Source organism: Electrophorus electricus, chromosome 22, assembly GCF_041902795.1.
Source record: "Electrophorus electricus isolate QZ-2024a chromosome 22, ASM4190279v1, whole genome shotgun sequence".
Lineage (NCBI taxonomy): Eukaryota > Metazoa > Chordata > Actinopteri > Gymnotiformes > Gymnotidae > Electrophorus > Electrophorus electricus.
This window is the reverse complement of record NC_137518.1, coordinates 18704357-18717632: the sequence shown is the minus strand read 5'-3', so window position 1 is coordinate 18717632 and position 13276 is coordinate 18704357. Positions and strand designations below refer to the sequence as shown.

The 13276-nt window shown below is 41.5% G+C and overlaps 1 protein-coding gene and 1 long non-coding RNA gene across 4 annotated transcripts; one reads left to right on the top strand and one right to left on the bottom strand.

Annotated features, from left to right (window-relative positions):
- Positions 1-2881: 2881 nt before the first annotated feature.
- LOC118240394 (uncharacterized) lies at positions 2882-4169 on the bottom strand. 2 transcript variants are annotated; one of them, XR_004775398.2, is made up of 3 exons: positions 4029-4169; positions 3553-3634; positions 2882-3307 (listed from the first exon to the last, which is right to left on the bottom strand). It is a non-coding gene; the product is annotated as an uncharacterized LOC118240394 (long non-coding RNA). The 2 variants fall into 2 exon arrangements; XR_014119420.1 differs by lacking the exon at positions 4029-4169 and having other exon boundaries at positions 3553-4002.
- Positions 4170-4181: 12 nt separating this feature from the next.
- Positions 4182-13238, top strand: LOC113591747 (uncharacterized). 2 transcript variants are annotated; one of them, XM_081705646.1, is made up of 5 exons: positions 4182-4322; positions 6617-6699; positions 9690-9777; positions 10079-12197; positions 12317-13238. In XM_081705646.1, the coding sequence occupies exons 1-5, from the start codon at positions 4244-4246 to the stop codon at positions 12402-12404; spliced, it is 2457 nt and encodes an 818-aa protein (XP_081561772.1). In that variant the 5' UTR covers positions 4182-4243; the 3' UTR covers positions 12405-13238. The 2 variants fall into 2 exon arrangements, with proteins under 2 accessions (XP_081561772.1, XP_026888173.2); XM_027032372.3 differs by having other exon boundaries at positions 6617-6708.
- Positions 13239-13276: the final 38 nt, after the last annotated feature.

The window sequence follows — 13276 nt, the reverse complement described above, 5'->3', positions numbered from 1 at the left end:
CGCACTCACACAGAAATGCATATTTAAGCTTGTAGTTTCTGATTTTTTACTGCCCCAGTTTTTTTTTTAGATCCTTTTGTCAGATGTTTATATGGTATAGTGAAGTATAATTATAAGCATTTCATAAGTTTTTTTTTAAATTTTTTTATTGACAAATACATCTAATTTAAGCAAATATTTAATACTTAACACTTAATTTAATATTTAATATTTACAGTGTTAACCCTTAAAAAAAAAAAAAGATCTCTGCAATTCGCCTTGGCATGGATATCAGCTTCTGGGCAAAATCTTGACTGATGGAAACCCATTTTTGCCTAATCAGTGCTTAAAGTTGATCACAGTTTCTGTGTTTTTGTTTGTCCACCCTCTTTTTGAGGATTGACCACAGGTTCTCTATGGAATTGAGATCTGTGGCATTTCCAGGCCATGGTCTCAAAATGTCAATTTTTTGTTCACAGAGCCACTTGGTTATCTCTTTTGCCTTGTGACAGGGTACTCCATCATGCTGGAAAAGCACTGTTTATCACCAATTTGCTCTTGGAAGATGTTTTGATACCATTTCTTATTCATGGCAGTGTTCTTAGGCAACATTTTGAGCAAACCCACTCCCTTGGATGAGAAGCAACCCCACACATGAATGGTCTCAGGATGCTTCACTGTTGGCATGACACAGGACGTATGGTAGTGCTCACCTTTTTTTATGCAGACAATCATTTCTCCAGATGTCCCAAACAGTCTGAAAGGGGGCTTCATCAGAGAAAATAACTTTACTCCAGTCCTCTCCAGTCAAATCCCTATACTTATGGCAGAATGTCAGTCTATCCTTGATGTTTTTATTGGAGAGAAGTGGCTTCTTTCACATATTTGCCAGATGAGATGTCAGTGTGTCTCCACCTCTGGTCCGTGTCCCATGAGAAGCGGAAGCCGCAGGTTGGTGTGAGTTGGAGGTTGTGGCTGACAACAATCAGTTATAGGGTTAAGCCTTTCTTGTTTTGTTAACCTCTATTTTAGTGGAGTAGTTGTTTGTCAGTTGACAAATATAGTTGGGAGCATGTTCATAGGTGGAGGAACCATGATGGAATTGTTCTTGTTGTAGTCAGGTTGTTATTATTGGAGAGACAATTTGTATCGCCACGAGGAACATAACATATTTTGTGTGGTTTGGTGAAGAACAGTTTGAGTTCAACTAAAGCTTGAAGATTTGCAGAGCCTGTGGTTTCCTTTCTTTTCCCATTTTTGAGTTAATGTGACGCCTTGAGAACTCATTGATGTTTGAAGGCATGGACGTGCAAAATAAACGCCTGTAATCAAGAACGCCTTCTGTTCGTGACTTAACTGGAGAGGAGCGAGAGGAAGCTACACAGGTGATATGGGACGTTGGGTGTGCTGCGTAGGGTAACTCAGGGGGTTAACAGAATTCCAGCACTTTGCTCCTTTTGTCTCCAGGAGAAGATGAGACGTCCAGCTGCTTGTCCACTACCCTGTTTCTGCTGGTGTTGACTGGCATCATGGTCTTTAGAGGATTCTGCATGTTCTACATATCAACCGAAACTGTCAGTATTAGCCTTATAGTGCTCACCTGTATACATCTCATTTTCTTATAACACATCTCTGCATACTGATGCACCCCATTTATGTAGATTTAGCGTTTCTGATATCACCCACCCAGAGTGCTACATAACTTGATGACCAGAAATATAAAACAAGACTGATGAGCAGGAGCACATTCAGTAGTTCACTCTCCAAATTTTGTGTTTGTATATTTAAAAGCATATGAACAATAAGATCTACAATAAAAAATGTAAGTTTGAATAAATGTTCAACATAACCTGTGCTACCATGTACCCTATTTTATCTCTCCCTATCTGTGTGTTTGTGTGTGTGTGTGTGTGTGGCAGGCAGCAACCTTCTATGTTAGAAAGAGCTTGTGTTCTAAGCTAACTGTGAAACTGTTGTGTCCCTACCTGCAACCAGCAGTGAGCTGGATACAACAAAACAGCAAAATCTAATCAGCTGGCAGTACAAATTCGAAAGTTCTGAGATGCAGCAAAGCAGCAGGAGGTGTTACGGCACAGCAGATGAGTAATGCGCAGCACTGAAAGAGAGCATCTGTGGGCTTAATATAGGGAGAGGGAACTAACAAGGAACAGGGGAATCTGATCAGTACTCGGGACTCTGTGAACAGTACAGGTGCAGTGTATGTACGCGTGTGTCAGTGGGCGTGTCTCTGAAGTGGGGTGCCTGGTAGACCGTGACAGGTTTATTTTTCTCACATAAACTGTATGGGATTTGTTACGTAGACTTCTATTACATGAGTTATCCTTTTGCTATGGTACAGAATTTCTCCCGGACAGCCCTCAAACACACATATTTCCAAAAATGTGTAACGTTGCACGATTACGATGCAAACGCACACGCTGAGAAGAGCAAGATTTATTAAGGTCAAATCCATAATCAGAGTCATAGTCACAGTCCAGCAATACATAGTAAACAAAAGAGACAGACACACGATAACAGAATAGGGAAACAGGCTACAATAAGGAACACAAACTATACAAACAGGGTAAGAAAAATGGGCAGAGCAAACACAATAGGGCTTAGTATATTCAACTACATATAACACAGAGGCATGGATTAACAATGGCAGGCAGCACAAACAAGATAGAGGCATAGAATCACAAAGACCAGCAAACTAACAGGGAAAAACGCAGGGTTAAATACACAGGGTAATGAGCACTAACAATGCACAGGAGATACAAATGAGGTGAAAACCAAAACAGGGACTGGAACAAGAATGGAGAAAATGAGATAGTGACATGAGACAGGGAAACCATGGAGACAAGGATACAAAGAGGGGTCAACCATGACATGACGCACAGAATCCAGCAAAGCCTTTTATTCCATCATGTTCTTACACATACTATAACAGGGCAATCACATTTCGGAGTGTACAGGTAAATGGAGTGCATAGGTAATTTGTCCAGGTCTGCAGGAACCACACATGGTGTCTTCAATGACACCATGTCTCATCCTGCGTGTTTTAAAGTAAGCAGTAAGCGGTTCACCAGCACTCTGAAATACAAAGGACATTCTAAACATTACAAAGCATGATGACACTGTCACCATGGCAACAGCTTGTTCTGACCTGTCAAACAGGACAGACTGGTCCAGTCTCCATCACCAAACCAACCAAACCAGGAGGAGCAGTGTGACTCTCCTTATGTACACACAGAGGGATGGTCCATTAATGACATCATCAGAGAGCACATGAGGCAGGCCTCAGGTTAGCCAACATGTAACATCATGACTGAAAAGAAAACATTATTCAAGATTTCCCATGACTTCAACAGCTCATATGTATCTCTAGTTCCACTTGTTCTTGTTAGTGTTGCGTATAGAGCAGTCATTCAGATTACTACATAAATTGAAATGATCTTTGCCACTGAAACCCTCAAATTACCAAACACCTCCAACAAAACCCCTATCAAAAACAAGGTGTCTTGCAACAATCAAGTTTAATTATACAGAAAAAGAGTACTGATTAAAACATACATGAATAGTTGGCCATTTGAATGAGCCTGGTTGATGATGCTGGGTGATGAAAGAAGGAACTCCGTAGTCTCCAGATTCCTAACTGAAATTAAAGCATTAAGATGCGCTGTTGGTTCACCGTGGCGCATGCTGAAATCCATAGAATTCCACATTCATTAGGAAGGGAAGTTCTGGGTTACGTCATATTTCAATGCTACACAACATACTGGAAACGTTGTTACTAATAGTTAATAACACCACCACCTAAGCAAAGCTGAAACTATACAGAGAACGTTAAGGTATCCCGACTAAACAAAGTGTCGTTAAAACCGAATGGTCATGCTGCCATGACAACACATATTTGCGTTGATTTGGCTTTTATTATATGGTGAGTCCTTGGATACCTGTGACTAACTGGAGGGTGTGGAAGAAAGTTGACAGACATTCCAATACATAATGTTTCAGGTACTCAGGAGGAGCTGAATGTTTAACCTCACCTTCGCAGACGGTGGGAGGGTGAGAGGAGGTGACGGCAAGTGGCCATTTTCTCCAGATGAGTTTACACAAATCAGCGAGTCCTGCGTATTCATCTGCCGACCTACCGAAAGCGCCATCAAGCCACAGGGCACTGCTCGAAATTAAACATCTCATCTAACAATGAGACTTTAAGCTGTGTTAATAGTTCTGGCTAAACTAAACAGGTGACAGTAATATGAAGAAAGGCTCTCTAAACTTTTTGAACCGAAAGAGTACATCTCTTTTCGACACCAATGTTCAAATTAAGGACATAGGTAAGATTTTTGTGATTACCTATTAACTGTAGAATGTTTTTCGATCACTGTAATAAGTGACTAATAAAATGAGCCATATGGGTATGTGGGACCTTTGCACTTGACTGTGATAGGCAACAGTGAATATTGTTTAGGTTGAGGCTGACGGGAACATGGCTCTTAGTCCGAATTTTTAGGTTTACCATGTATGACCTAATTTTTCTATTACACATGATAAATATGTGTGGTTTGGAGTGCACCGTCAGTGTAAAAAAAGAACAACGTATTAAAAATACCAACTATTAAAATACCACTAAAAAGTTAAATAAATGTATAGCTTTTCTACAACTGGTTCTAATACTACAGTCTGTTGTAATAGGAACTTAAAAACAGGGCTACTCGTTTTAAATGTTTATTCGACTTTCATTTTTGCACGGGAAACAGTAAAATATTGACAGTTTATTAAAGATTTTTTAAGAAAAACATGCTAATTTTGAGGCCTAATTTTTGAATGACAAATTCGCTAAGAAAAGCGTGCACTGTTAAAGACAAATCTAGGCCTATTCTAAAATCTCAAATGTTCTAAATTGCGGAATGGATTTTAAAAATATGTGAAACCACAGGTGAAAACACAAGATGTCGACACCCTCTTTAGTGCTACGTGATATACACAATCTGAGTAAGAAATTCCAGGCCTTTGAGAAGTGTGTTCTTAGGGTAAACATTTTGAGTGACAACGGGTAATTTTGTAAACCACTATTCATATGTCAGAAAGCTTTTAGAGTTAACGTATAGTGATCATGAAATCATTAGGCTGTGAGACAGAAATGGAGTGTCAGAAAGGGCTGCTTCTCTCTAAATCACAATCACTCATAACCATGATTTTCAGTGGCTATTAATCTGTACCTAGATATTGGAAGTGTGTACATACAGTCTTGTGACATTTGTGTGCAGAACATTGCAGTACAGTTGCTTACATCTACAGTGGGTTAGAGTTATTAGAACTTGCACCTGCCTCTATCTCTATTTCGGTGGTAAGAATCACAGCAATAGCTTGTTACAGACTCAATCCCTTTCATGCTAAGGCACAGCTCACACCTCTGGTTATAGAACAAATAAAACTTCTCTCACTAGTCTTCACTGATCTACCACTGGACTGTTGCTGGTTTGGTGCTGGTCTTGTTACGGTTGGTCCTGGTGTGCCACTGGCATATTGATAAGGTGCAGGGGAAGTGACCTTTCTGTAAAGCACAATTTAAATCTTGTTTAAAAAGTGGTAAAATTTCTAACTGAGTGCTTCCTATAATAACACATGTAAGATGGTGCAGTTTGTGTGTGTGGTATGTCAGTGACTCTGTAATTTTAATGTTTACACTATCTAACTGTACTGATAATGGAGATTCTCAACTAAACAAGCTTTTAACAAAGGCACCCGAAGCCCTCTATCAGTGCGCAGGAAATAAGCCTACCTTGAATTGATAAACAAACAGTAATCCTGTTTAAGACAAATTAAGAAGGCAGCCAGTGAGTTTAAGTTATGCTATGATGTGAGATATTTCAGACGTTCAGTGCTCAACAGGAAAGGATATTCAGTTCATCAGCTTCATTTCTTTGCTTCTGGAGCTTTTAAGATGGGAAGCACCTCATGAACCCTGATTGTAACTCAACTGCCCTTTCACTTATTCACTCACACAAGCGCTTAGAGGGCTGAAGATTTTTGTGTGTATCACTGAAGGAGAAGAAAAAATATTTCTTGTTAATATAGATAAATTATAGTCAGCCATACTTGTTTCTTCAGTGTTTTATTTTTACATTCTATGTCATCACAACAAAGCATTTAGCAAATGAAATCTTTTTCCTTAAATAGGCGGTCAATGACTAAATTTAAAGAGATTAATTTAAAACCTATATTTAAAAGGGGACAGTGGTAAGAGTGGGAAGTAGAACATATACCCGAAAGGGGTTAATTTGAGATTAAACACTTTTGTTTTATTTAACTTCATGACTTGTAGTTTTAATTTGGGAAGTGTTATTAGCCAAAGTAACTTTTAATATGGAAATAATTATTATGGAAAACTGTACATAAATATATGTATAATAAATGTGAATAAAACACTTTGACTGCAGTAGATACTGTTTATTATGGAGTTAACATCATTGGCAGAATATAATCCAGGTGCTCTCACTTTACTCCAATGTTATTGTTATGGAAGGAATACTTGAAATCTTTTTGTGGGCTCATAATATTTAACATGCTTTGTATTGATTCTGATTGCTTTATTTGAAACTAACTGCAGCTGCTATGTGTTTTTCAGATAACTTGGACCTGGTGCTGGACTCAAACACTATCCCAGAGTCCGGCACAGCCAAAGTCCGGGCAAGACCCACAGTCAAACATGTCAGTCTGGTAAGATGTGGTAACATGTCAGCTTTAGCACTGCAAGAGCCAGTATCCAAAATAATGTAATCTATTTTGGATTGACTAAATGAAACAATCAGACTGCTGTACTTTATTTAAAATGCAAATCAAAATCAGATCAGATAACTGAACTTATGCACAGCACTTTCATATTTGCTTCTAGTACCCACTGATTCTGAGATATCGAATATTTAAGGCAAGAGCAGGAATTAGCAATTCACCTCTTTTTGAGCCAGTCCTATGCAGACACTACCATAGTCATTAACATATTTACTGTACAGAAGAGCTTGATTCAAGTATGTTAGATTAATTTTAGAATTCGATTTTGTACTGCATAGTCCAGGATCAGGATTCTCTGCACAACTGTTTAGATAAGCATGTATAGCTCCAATCCTGGAAACAGATGAATTCAGCAGTTTGCTATATCCCTGCTCAAGCACACCTGCTTTAGATATAAATCCACTTATTAGATTTAACTGGTCCACAGCCTTGATGATCATGTGCACGGTACAGGTAAACTCAATTCATCTGTTGTAGTAAGTGTTGTATACTACAGTGTTTGGCCCTTTGACTTCTAAGTACTTTTACATCAAGGGAAAATAAAATGAATGAACACATAAATACTTTAGCATGGGCTGTGTGTGCAGAGCTAAAAGAAAACTGATAGTGAGATACAACTAGAGTATTCATGTGAGGATATGATATAACACAGAAGAATGAGGATTAACTTGACTAAGTATTAGCTCAGCCTAGAACATGCATCCCAACGCATTCACTTAAGCACATTCATCTTAGCCCATTTATGTACCCTTTAGCTCATATACACACAAACACCTACAACCTTTGGCTTATAATCAAGGCTCATCCTGTTGTGTGTGAGAGAGAGATGCAGAATGAAGAGAAGAAAAGGTATAGGTCATTTACAAGACACGTTTATCCAAATAAACTTTTAGCTATGACTGAGTACAATTTGAGCAATTGAAGGTTAAGGGTCTTGCTCATGGGCCCATCAGTGGGAACTTGGTGGTGGGACTTGAAATGGCAACCTTCCAATTACTAGTTGAGGTCCCTAACCACTGTCTCTGTCAGGAGTAGTAGGAAAATAATCTACTTTCATTACGCAGGCTAGTGTGAACATTCCTCACATTTTAACACTAAAAAATTAAATGTCCATAGCAACAGTGAGAAATGTGCACCTGCCTGATCTGTGACAAGTATGGCTAACTCATAGTACAGAGCTAAAATTCCATCTACTCACCTGTAGTGTGTGTGTGTGTGTGTGTGTGTGTGTGTGTGTGTGTGTGTGTGTGTGTGTGTGTGTGTGTGTGTGTGTGTGTGTGTGTGTGTGTGTGTGTGTGTGTCCCACTTTTACTCTATACTACAATACATTTTGGGGATTTCTGGACACAGTAAGATGGGGTAACAATCATTAATGATACCGATCATTAATAAACACAGTTTTGATTTGCACCCATAATTAATGTATCTTGGAATAAATACACACATACTGTATGTACGATACTGTAGTATAGAGTTAACACACATGTATGATCCCTAATGAGCAAGCCAAGGGCTTTGGCAGTGTCAAGCAGTACTATTTGTACTAATACATTTGCTGATTCTCAGTCTGGCAGTAGGAGATCTGTGCTGCCTTCTGGCTCTTTTTGTACATCCACGTTGGAAGTCCGGTTTGTATACCAGGGGCATGAGCATTTTGACTAAACCTGGTGGGCATGCTATGATTCTATCATTACCTGCTCATGCTTAGACACACCAAAAAGTCTAAGCATGAATGTAGTCCTAGCAGACACTGAAAAGGTCTCACTGTAGCTAATTCTGCAGAACTTTCTGAGCTGTGTTTCCTAAAAGCAGAAAAAATTGGAAAATTCCACTGAGCTGCAGCCTGACAGATTCTGTTTGAATCCTTATAGTAGCATCTGTGTGATTAGATTTGAGATTGTTTTGAATACAGTTGCTTTGTTTGGGGTTACAGTTGCTTTTGCAGAGGTTATGCTGAACACACATTACTGACTACACCCTCCCTCTCTCTTACACTCACCCACTGCAGACTGCATTCTCTGTTTCTCTCTTACACACACACACACACACACACACACACACACACACACACACACACACACACACACACACACACACACACACACGGTTTGTCCTGATCACATGCTGTCAAATGTTACATTGACCTAGACGATACTAAAATTAAGACTACTTTGAAGTAAACTATAATGTTATTGAATAGTGACAAAAAAACTACAAAATGTCTACCATTCTTTTCAAAACAGTTTGCTGCTAAGACACACAAGTAATTACAAACATAGGCATATTGTGAGTGGGGGGAAAGGTGTTTCCTTCAGCCTGCCCCAGGGCCGCAGTTCTGATTTTCTGTCACAGTTCTCAGCAAAAAAGGGTGTGGGCCAGTGTGTGTTGAGCTTAGACCCTGCAGCTGATAAACCTCATGCAGTGGAAAGCTTTAGGAACTGGTTGGTTCAGTGCACCTCGAGGGAGCTCCAGTGAGGCGTGTCAGTGTTCCAGCCAGACAGGCATCCAACCGAGAGGCACAGCAGAGACACACCTGCTTACAGCATAGTTCCACACACCACAGCCATACAGAACAGCCACAAAGCAGACAGAACACAGCTACTGCACCCCTGCCTCACGGTTGAGCCCTGTTCACTGAGCACTGAGGCAGGCACTCCCACTTCCCCACAATGCAAGTAGAAAGTGTGTGGTAGCTCAGTGGGTAAGGCACTTGACTTGTAATTGGAAGGTTGCTGGTTCAAGCCCTGCTGCTGCCTAGTTGTCAGTTTTGGTCCCCTGAGCAAGGCCCTTAACCCTCAATTGCTCAAGGTGTACTCAGTCATAACTGTAAGTTGCTTTAGATAAAAGTGTCAGCTAAATGCTACAAATGTAAAGTGCTTGTGACATTTTTCTGTTTGTTCTCTTGTCAGTATGGAGATAGTATAGTGGGATTCGCAGTTCCCACCCCTAAAGTTCCTGTTCTGCCTCCTGTCAGTGAACCCCAGAGTAAACATACAGGTGAGTCCACACAGAACATACAGCACAGACAGTACACACACAAAAAACACAGCCTTCATCTCACTGTTGTATCACTCATTGAACCAGATATAGCGGATTTCTGTTCTGATTAGTTATTAAGAATCAGCAGACTGTGAAATCATCTCAATATGATGTGGTCATCTTCAAATGTGTTAAAGTGGTTCTGACACATGCAGATCAGTAGATATTATCGAGGCAGCATAAGCTGAATAATGTATCACTGTGCATCAGCCTGACCAGAAATGAATACGCTGTATGTGTTTTTTTCCTTCATGAATAGGAAGTACTGAAAGACTCTTTAATGGAGGTTTGATTGCTGTTAGTGATCCAGAAGAGGGAGAGATTTTGATCCCACCTCCTCCCTCAGTGGCCCCACCACCTCCACCACCCCAATTCATTCCACCATCACCTCAGTATATCCCTGCTCCACAAGAATTTGTTAGGGAACCGGACCCGTCTGTAGACTTGGCTAGGCTACACCCACCCTCCATGCCTGCCCCAAAGCCACCATCACAGATTGGCTCTATAGCATCAGAGGAACTGCACCTGGCCTCGCTCAAGCCTCCACCTATGGTTCCCCCAAAACCTCCTAGTGACACCCCTAACCTAAAAGACTCGATCCCCATTAACAACAACATAAACACAGCCCAGAACATACCTCCACTTCCTCCAGGTGAGAAACCCCAGTTCTCCTTTCCCAAAACCCAGAAGACACCTCCTCCAAAGCCTGTCAGACTGTACACCGCCTCCAGCCTCGAGTTACTCCAAGCTGGACCAGCTCCGCCTGCTCCCACACCCTCAGCAACCCCAGCTTCCAGCTTCAACCCACAAACCCCGGCCAAGCTGTATAATGTGCCAAAAACAACTGTTCTCCACAGCCAATCAGACTCAGAGGCAAAGACACAGCACATCCTGCTCCTAGAGGACTCTTCTGGAAAGCCAGTTGGAGTTCATGTCAATGGGAAAAACCCTCCAGTTAAGGACCTCAATCCAGCCCAAAGCCTGGGGCCTCCAACTAAGCCAATGCGGTGCAACAGCTCAGGTCTCCAGCTGGAACAAGACCTACAGGTCCAAAGAGAGGACTTGCAGGAAACACTACCCAACCAACTTCCCATCCAAACTAAACCAAACAACCACGCGCCTTCAAAAGTAAGGATGCTACAGGAAATCCCAGCCCCTATTAAAGATTCCCCCAAAACAGAAGGGTCTCCATCAGCCCAAGACATAAGACAGGTGAAGGAGCAGCAGGCGTCTTCAGGCAGAACGCGCTATAGCCCATTACTGAACAGAAAGCTACAGGTCCTGCGAGGACACGAGAGCTCTGGGGTGAAGGAGGCTGCAGCGTCTCCACTGGCCCTCCTGAAAGCTGCCAAGGAACGAGACAAGCAGCGTGCGGTGCTGTCCAGACAGAGTAGCACCCAGAGCAGCAGCTCTTCTGAGTCCACTAACTTCAGCACCCAGCCCAGTGAGACAAGACCCAACTCCTGCACAGTCTCCTCAAATGCTGCATCCTTCTCCACAGAACAGCCCAAACTGGCTGCCACGACAGACCCTGAAACTAAAGCCCAGATCACACAGTTCTCACCCATCAAGCCTGTAATGTTTCCCAATCCCCCACCCTCCATCAGCCTTCTTGGTATAGGTCCCATAAAGCAGGGTGAACCTACCTTGTCAGCATCTCTGCCAGGGCAGGTTAAGGATCATGAGAATGTTATGGGTATTCCCTTCATCCCTCCTCCACCTGAATTTGCTAACTCTCATGAAGAAGATAAAGGGCCAACCAGGACACCTACACCTGAACCACCTCTGAAGAGTGTTATTCCACCTGTAAAATCCAATTCTTTAACCAATGGCCCTTCTACTTTCCCTAAACCTGCATCATCCACAAACCCTGCACCCGTTACTGCTTCTCCCAGCACAGAATCAAAAATAAAAATGCCAGTTCAGATCAAACCAAAGCCCCCACCAACCCAGGCCCCAGTCCAACCCAAAATCCAGCCCCCTCCCCCTCCTCCAGTACAGCCCCCAACTCCACCAAAGATCCAGCCTCCAACTCCACCAAAGATCCAGCCCCCAGGCCAAACTAAAACCCAGACCCCAGCTCTACCTCCTCCACAGGCTTCCCCTGCTGTCTCTGCCAGCCATGCCACCCTGCTCAGCATCCTGCATAAGAAGATGCTAGAAATGGACCCCAAGTTCCTTCCAACCCGAGAGGCAGACCCCAGTGGAGATGACTGGAACTCACCTCTGTCTGATGATGATGGTGTGAGCAGTCCACCCCTAAAATCAGCCACCAAACCGAAGAGTTTTCCCATCCAGGGCCAAGGACTGGACATGAAAGAACTAGAGACCAAAATGGCCAAGAAAGCTCAAAACACAACTGCCAAAGCACCTGCCAGGTATATTTAGTGAGTGTATGAAGGTTAAATAAAGGAGCTTCATTTCAAAATGTTTGTATGTCTAGTAAGCTTTAATATAACATATATTAAAAATGTTTATTTTTACTCCCATTTTTTAGCAGTAAGTCAAAGCAGCAGTACGGCATGACGTTCACTGTGAGGCCTGGAACAGAACAGCCCATCACACCTTTGCCCAAAGCAGAGTGACTTCACAAGTAATTTCTGAATCTGAAACATGCTTCAGTCTCACACTCAAGCGTCTGTACCTATATAAAGTACGAGTAAGAACGAACTGACGCTTCATCTAGTCAGTTTTGGAGGCACAGATTTGGGGAAATTATGTAAAGCTTTTCAACAAAGACTATATTTTAGTGTCATTAAGACCAGCTGTAATGTTTGGTTGGGACATGTACTCATCATTCTACTGCTGAAGAGCAGGTTTGACTTATTCCGTTGCCACGTTGAACTCACCAATGTGCTTACAGTGGAACATATACGACGGATAAAACAGGACTGTGTGTCATCGGCTTCTGAAGATACTTTTGAGTCCGTTTTAGTAGGATTTTTAAATTGGACTTCACTGCCCACCTAGTGCTGGGATTTTTCTACAAAGCATGAAAAACACAGTAAATACTGACAGAGAGAATGGCAGAACCATAGGAAAGGATTAGGATTAGGCTCTGGGAACAGGTTATCAGAACGCTCTAGCCCAGTAGCGCTCTAGTGAAACAGGAGTTTTCATAGCTCTCATGGCTAATGGTAAAGCAATAATAAGACTTAAGGTTTTTTAAAGCCTTATTGGCTTGTGTTTAATCAAGAGGCAGATGAGATGCAGTTGAGATTTTTATTTTCTTGAGTTTGTCCTTAAATGATGCCTCTAGTTACTATAAAGATTTAAGAGGCTGCTAGAGAAAGCAAACCACAATATTTAAGATAAAAACATGTACACTGCATAATTAAATCACCATCAAAACACACTGTATAAATCATATCAAAACTATTCCCCTATACTTTGGTTTCATGTTGTTTGATCAGACTTTCAATAACAAATGAGTAAAAAGAATGCATTAAAGAACAAT

Excerpts from the sequence above, each read along its gene's own strand:
- LOC113591747 (XM_027032372.3), top strand. The coding sequence starts at position 4,244 with ATGAAGAAAGGCTCTCTAAACTTTTTGAACCGAAAGAGTACATCTCTT. Across the intron at positions 4,323-6,616 it reads TGTTCAAATTAAGGACATAG|ATAACTTGGACCTGGTGCTG; the intron begins GTAAGATTTTTG and ends TGTGTTTTTCAG. Across the intron at positions 12,198-12,316 it reads ACTGCCAAAGCACCTGCCAG|CAGTAAGTCAAAGCAGCAGT; the intron begins GTATATTTAGTG and ends CCCATTTTTTAG.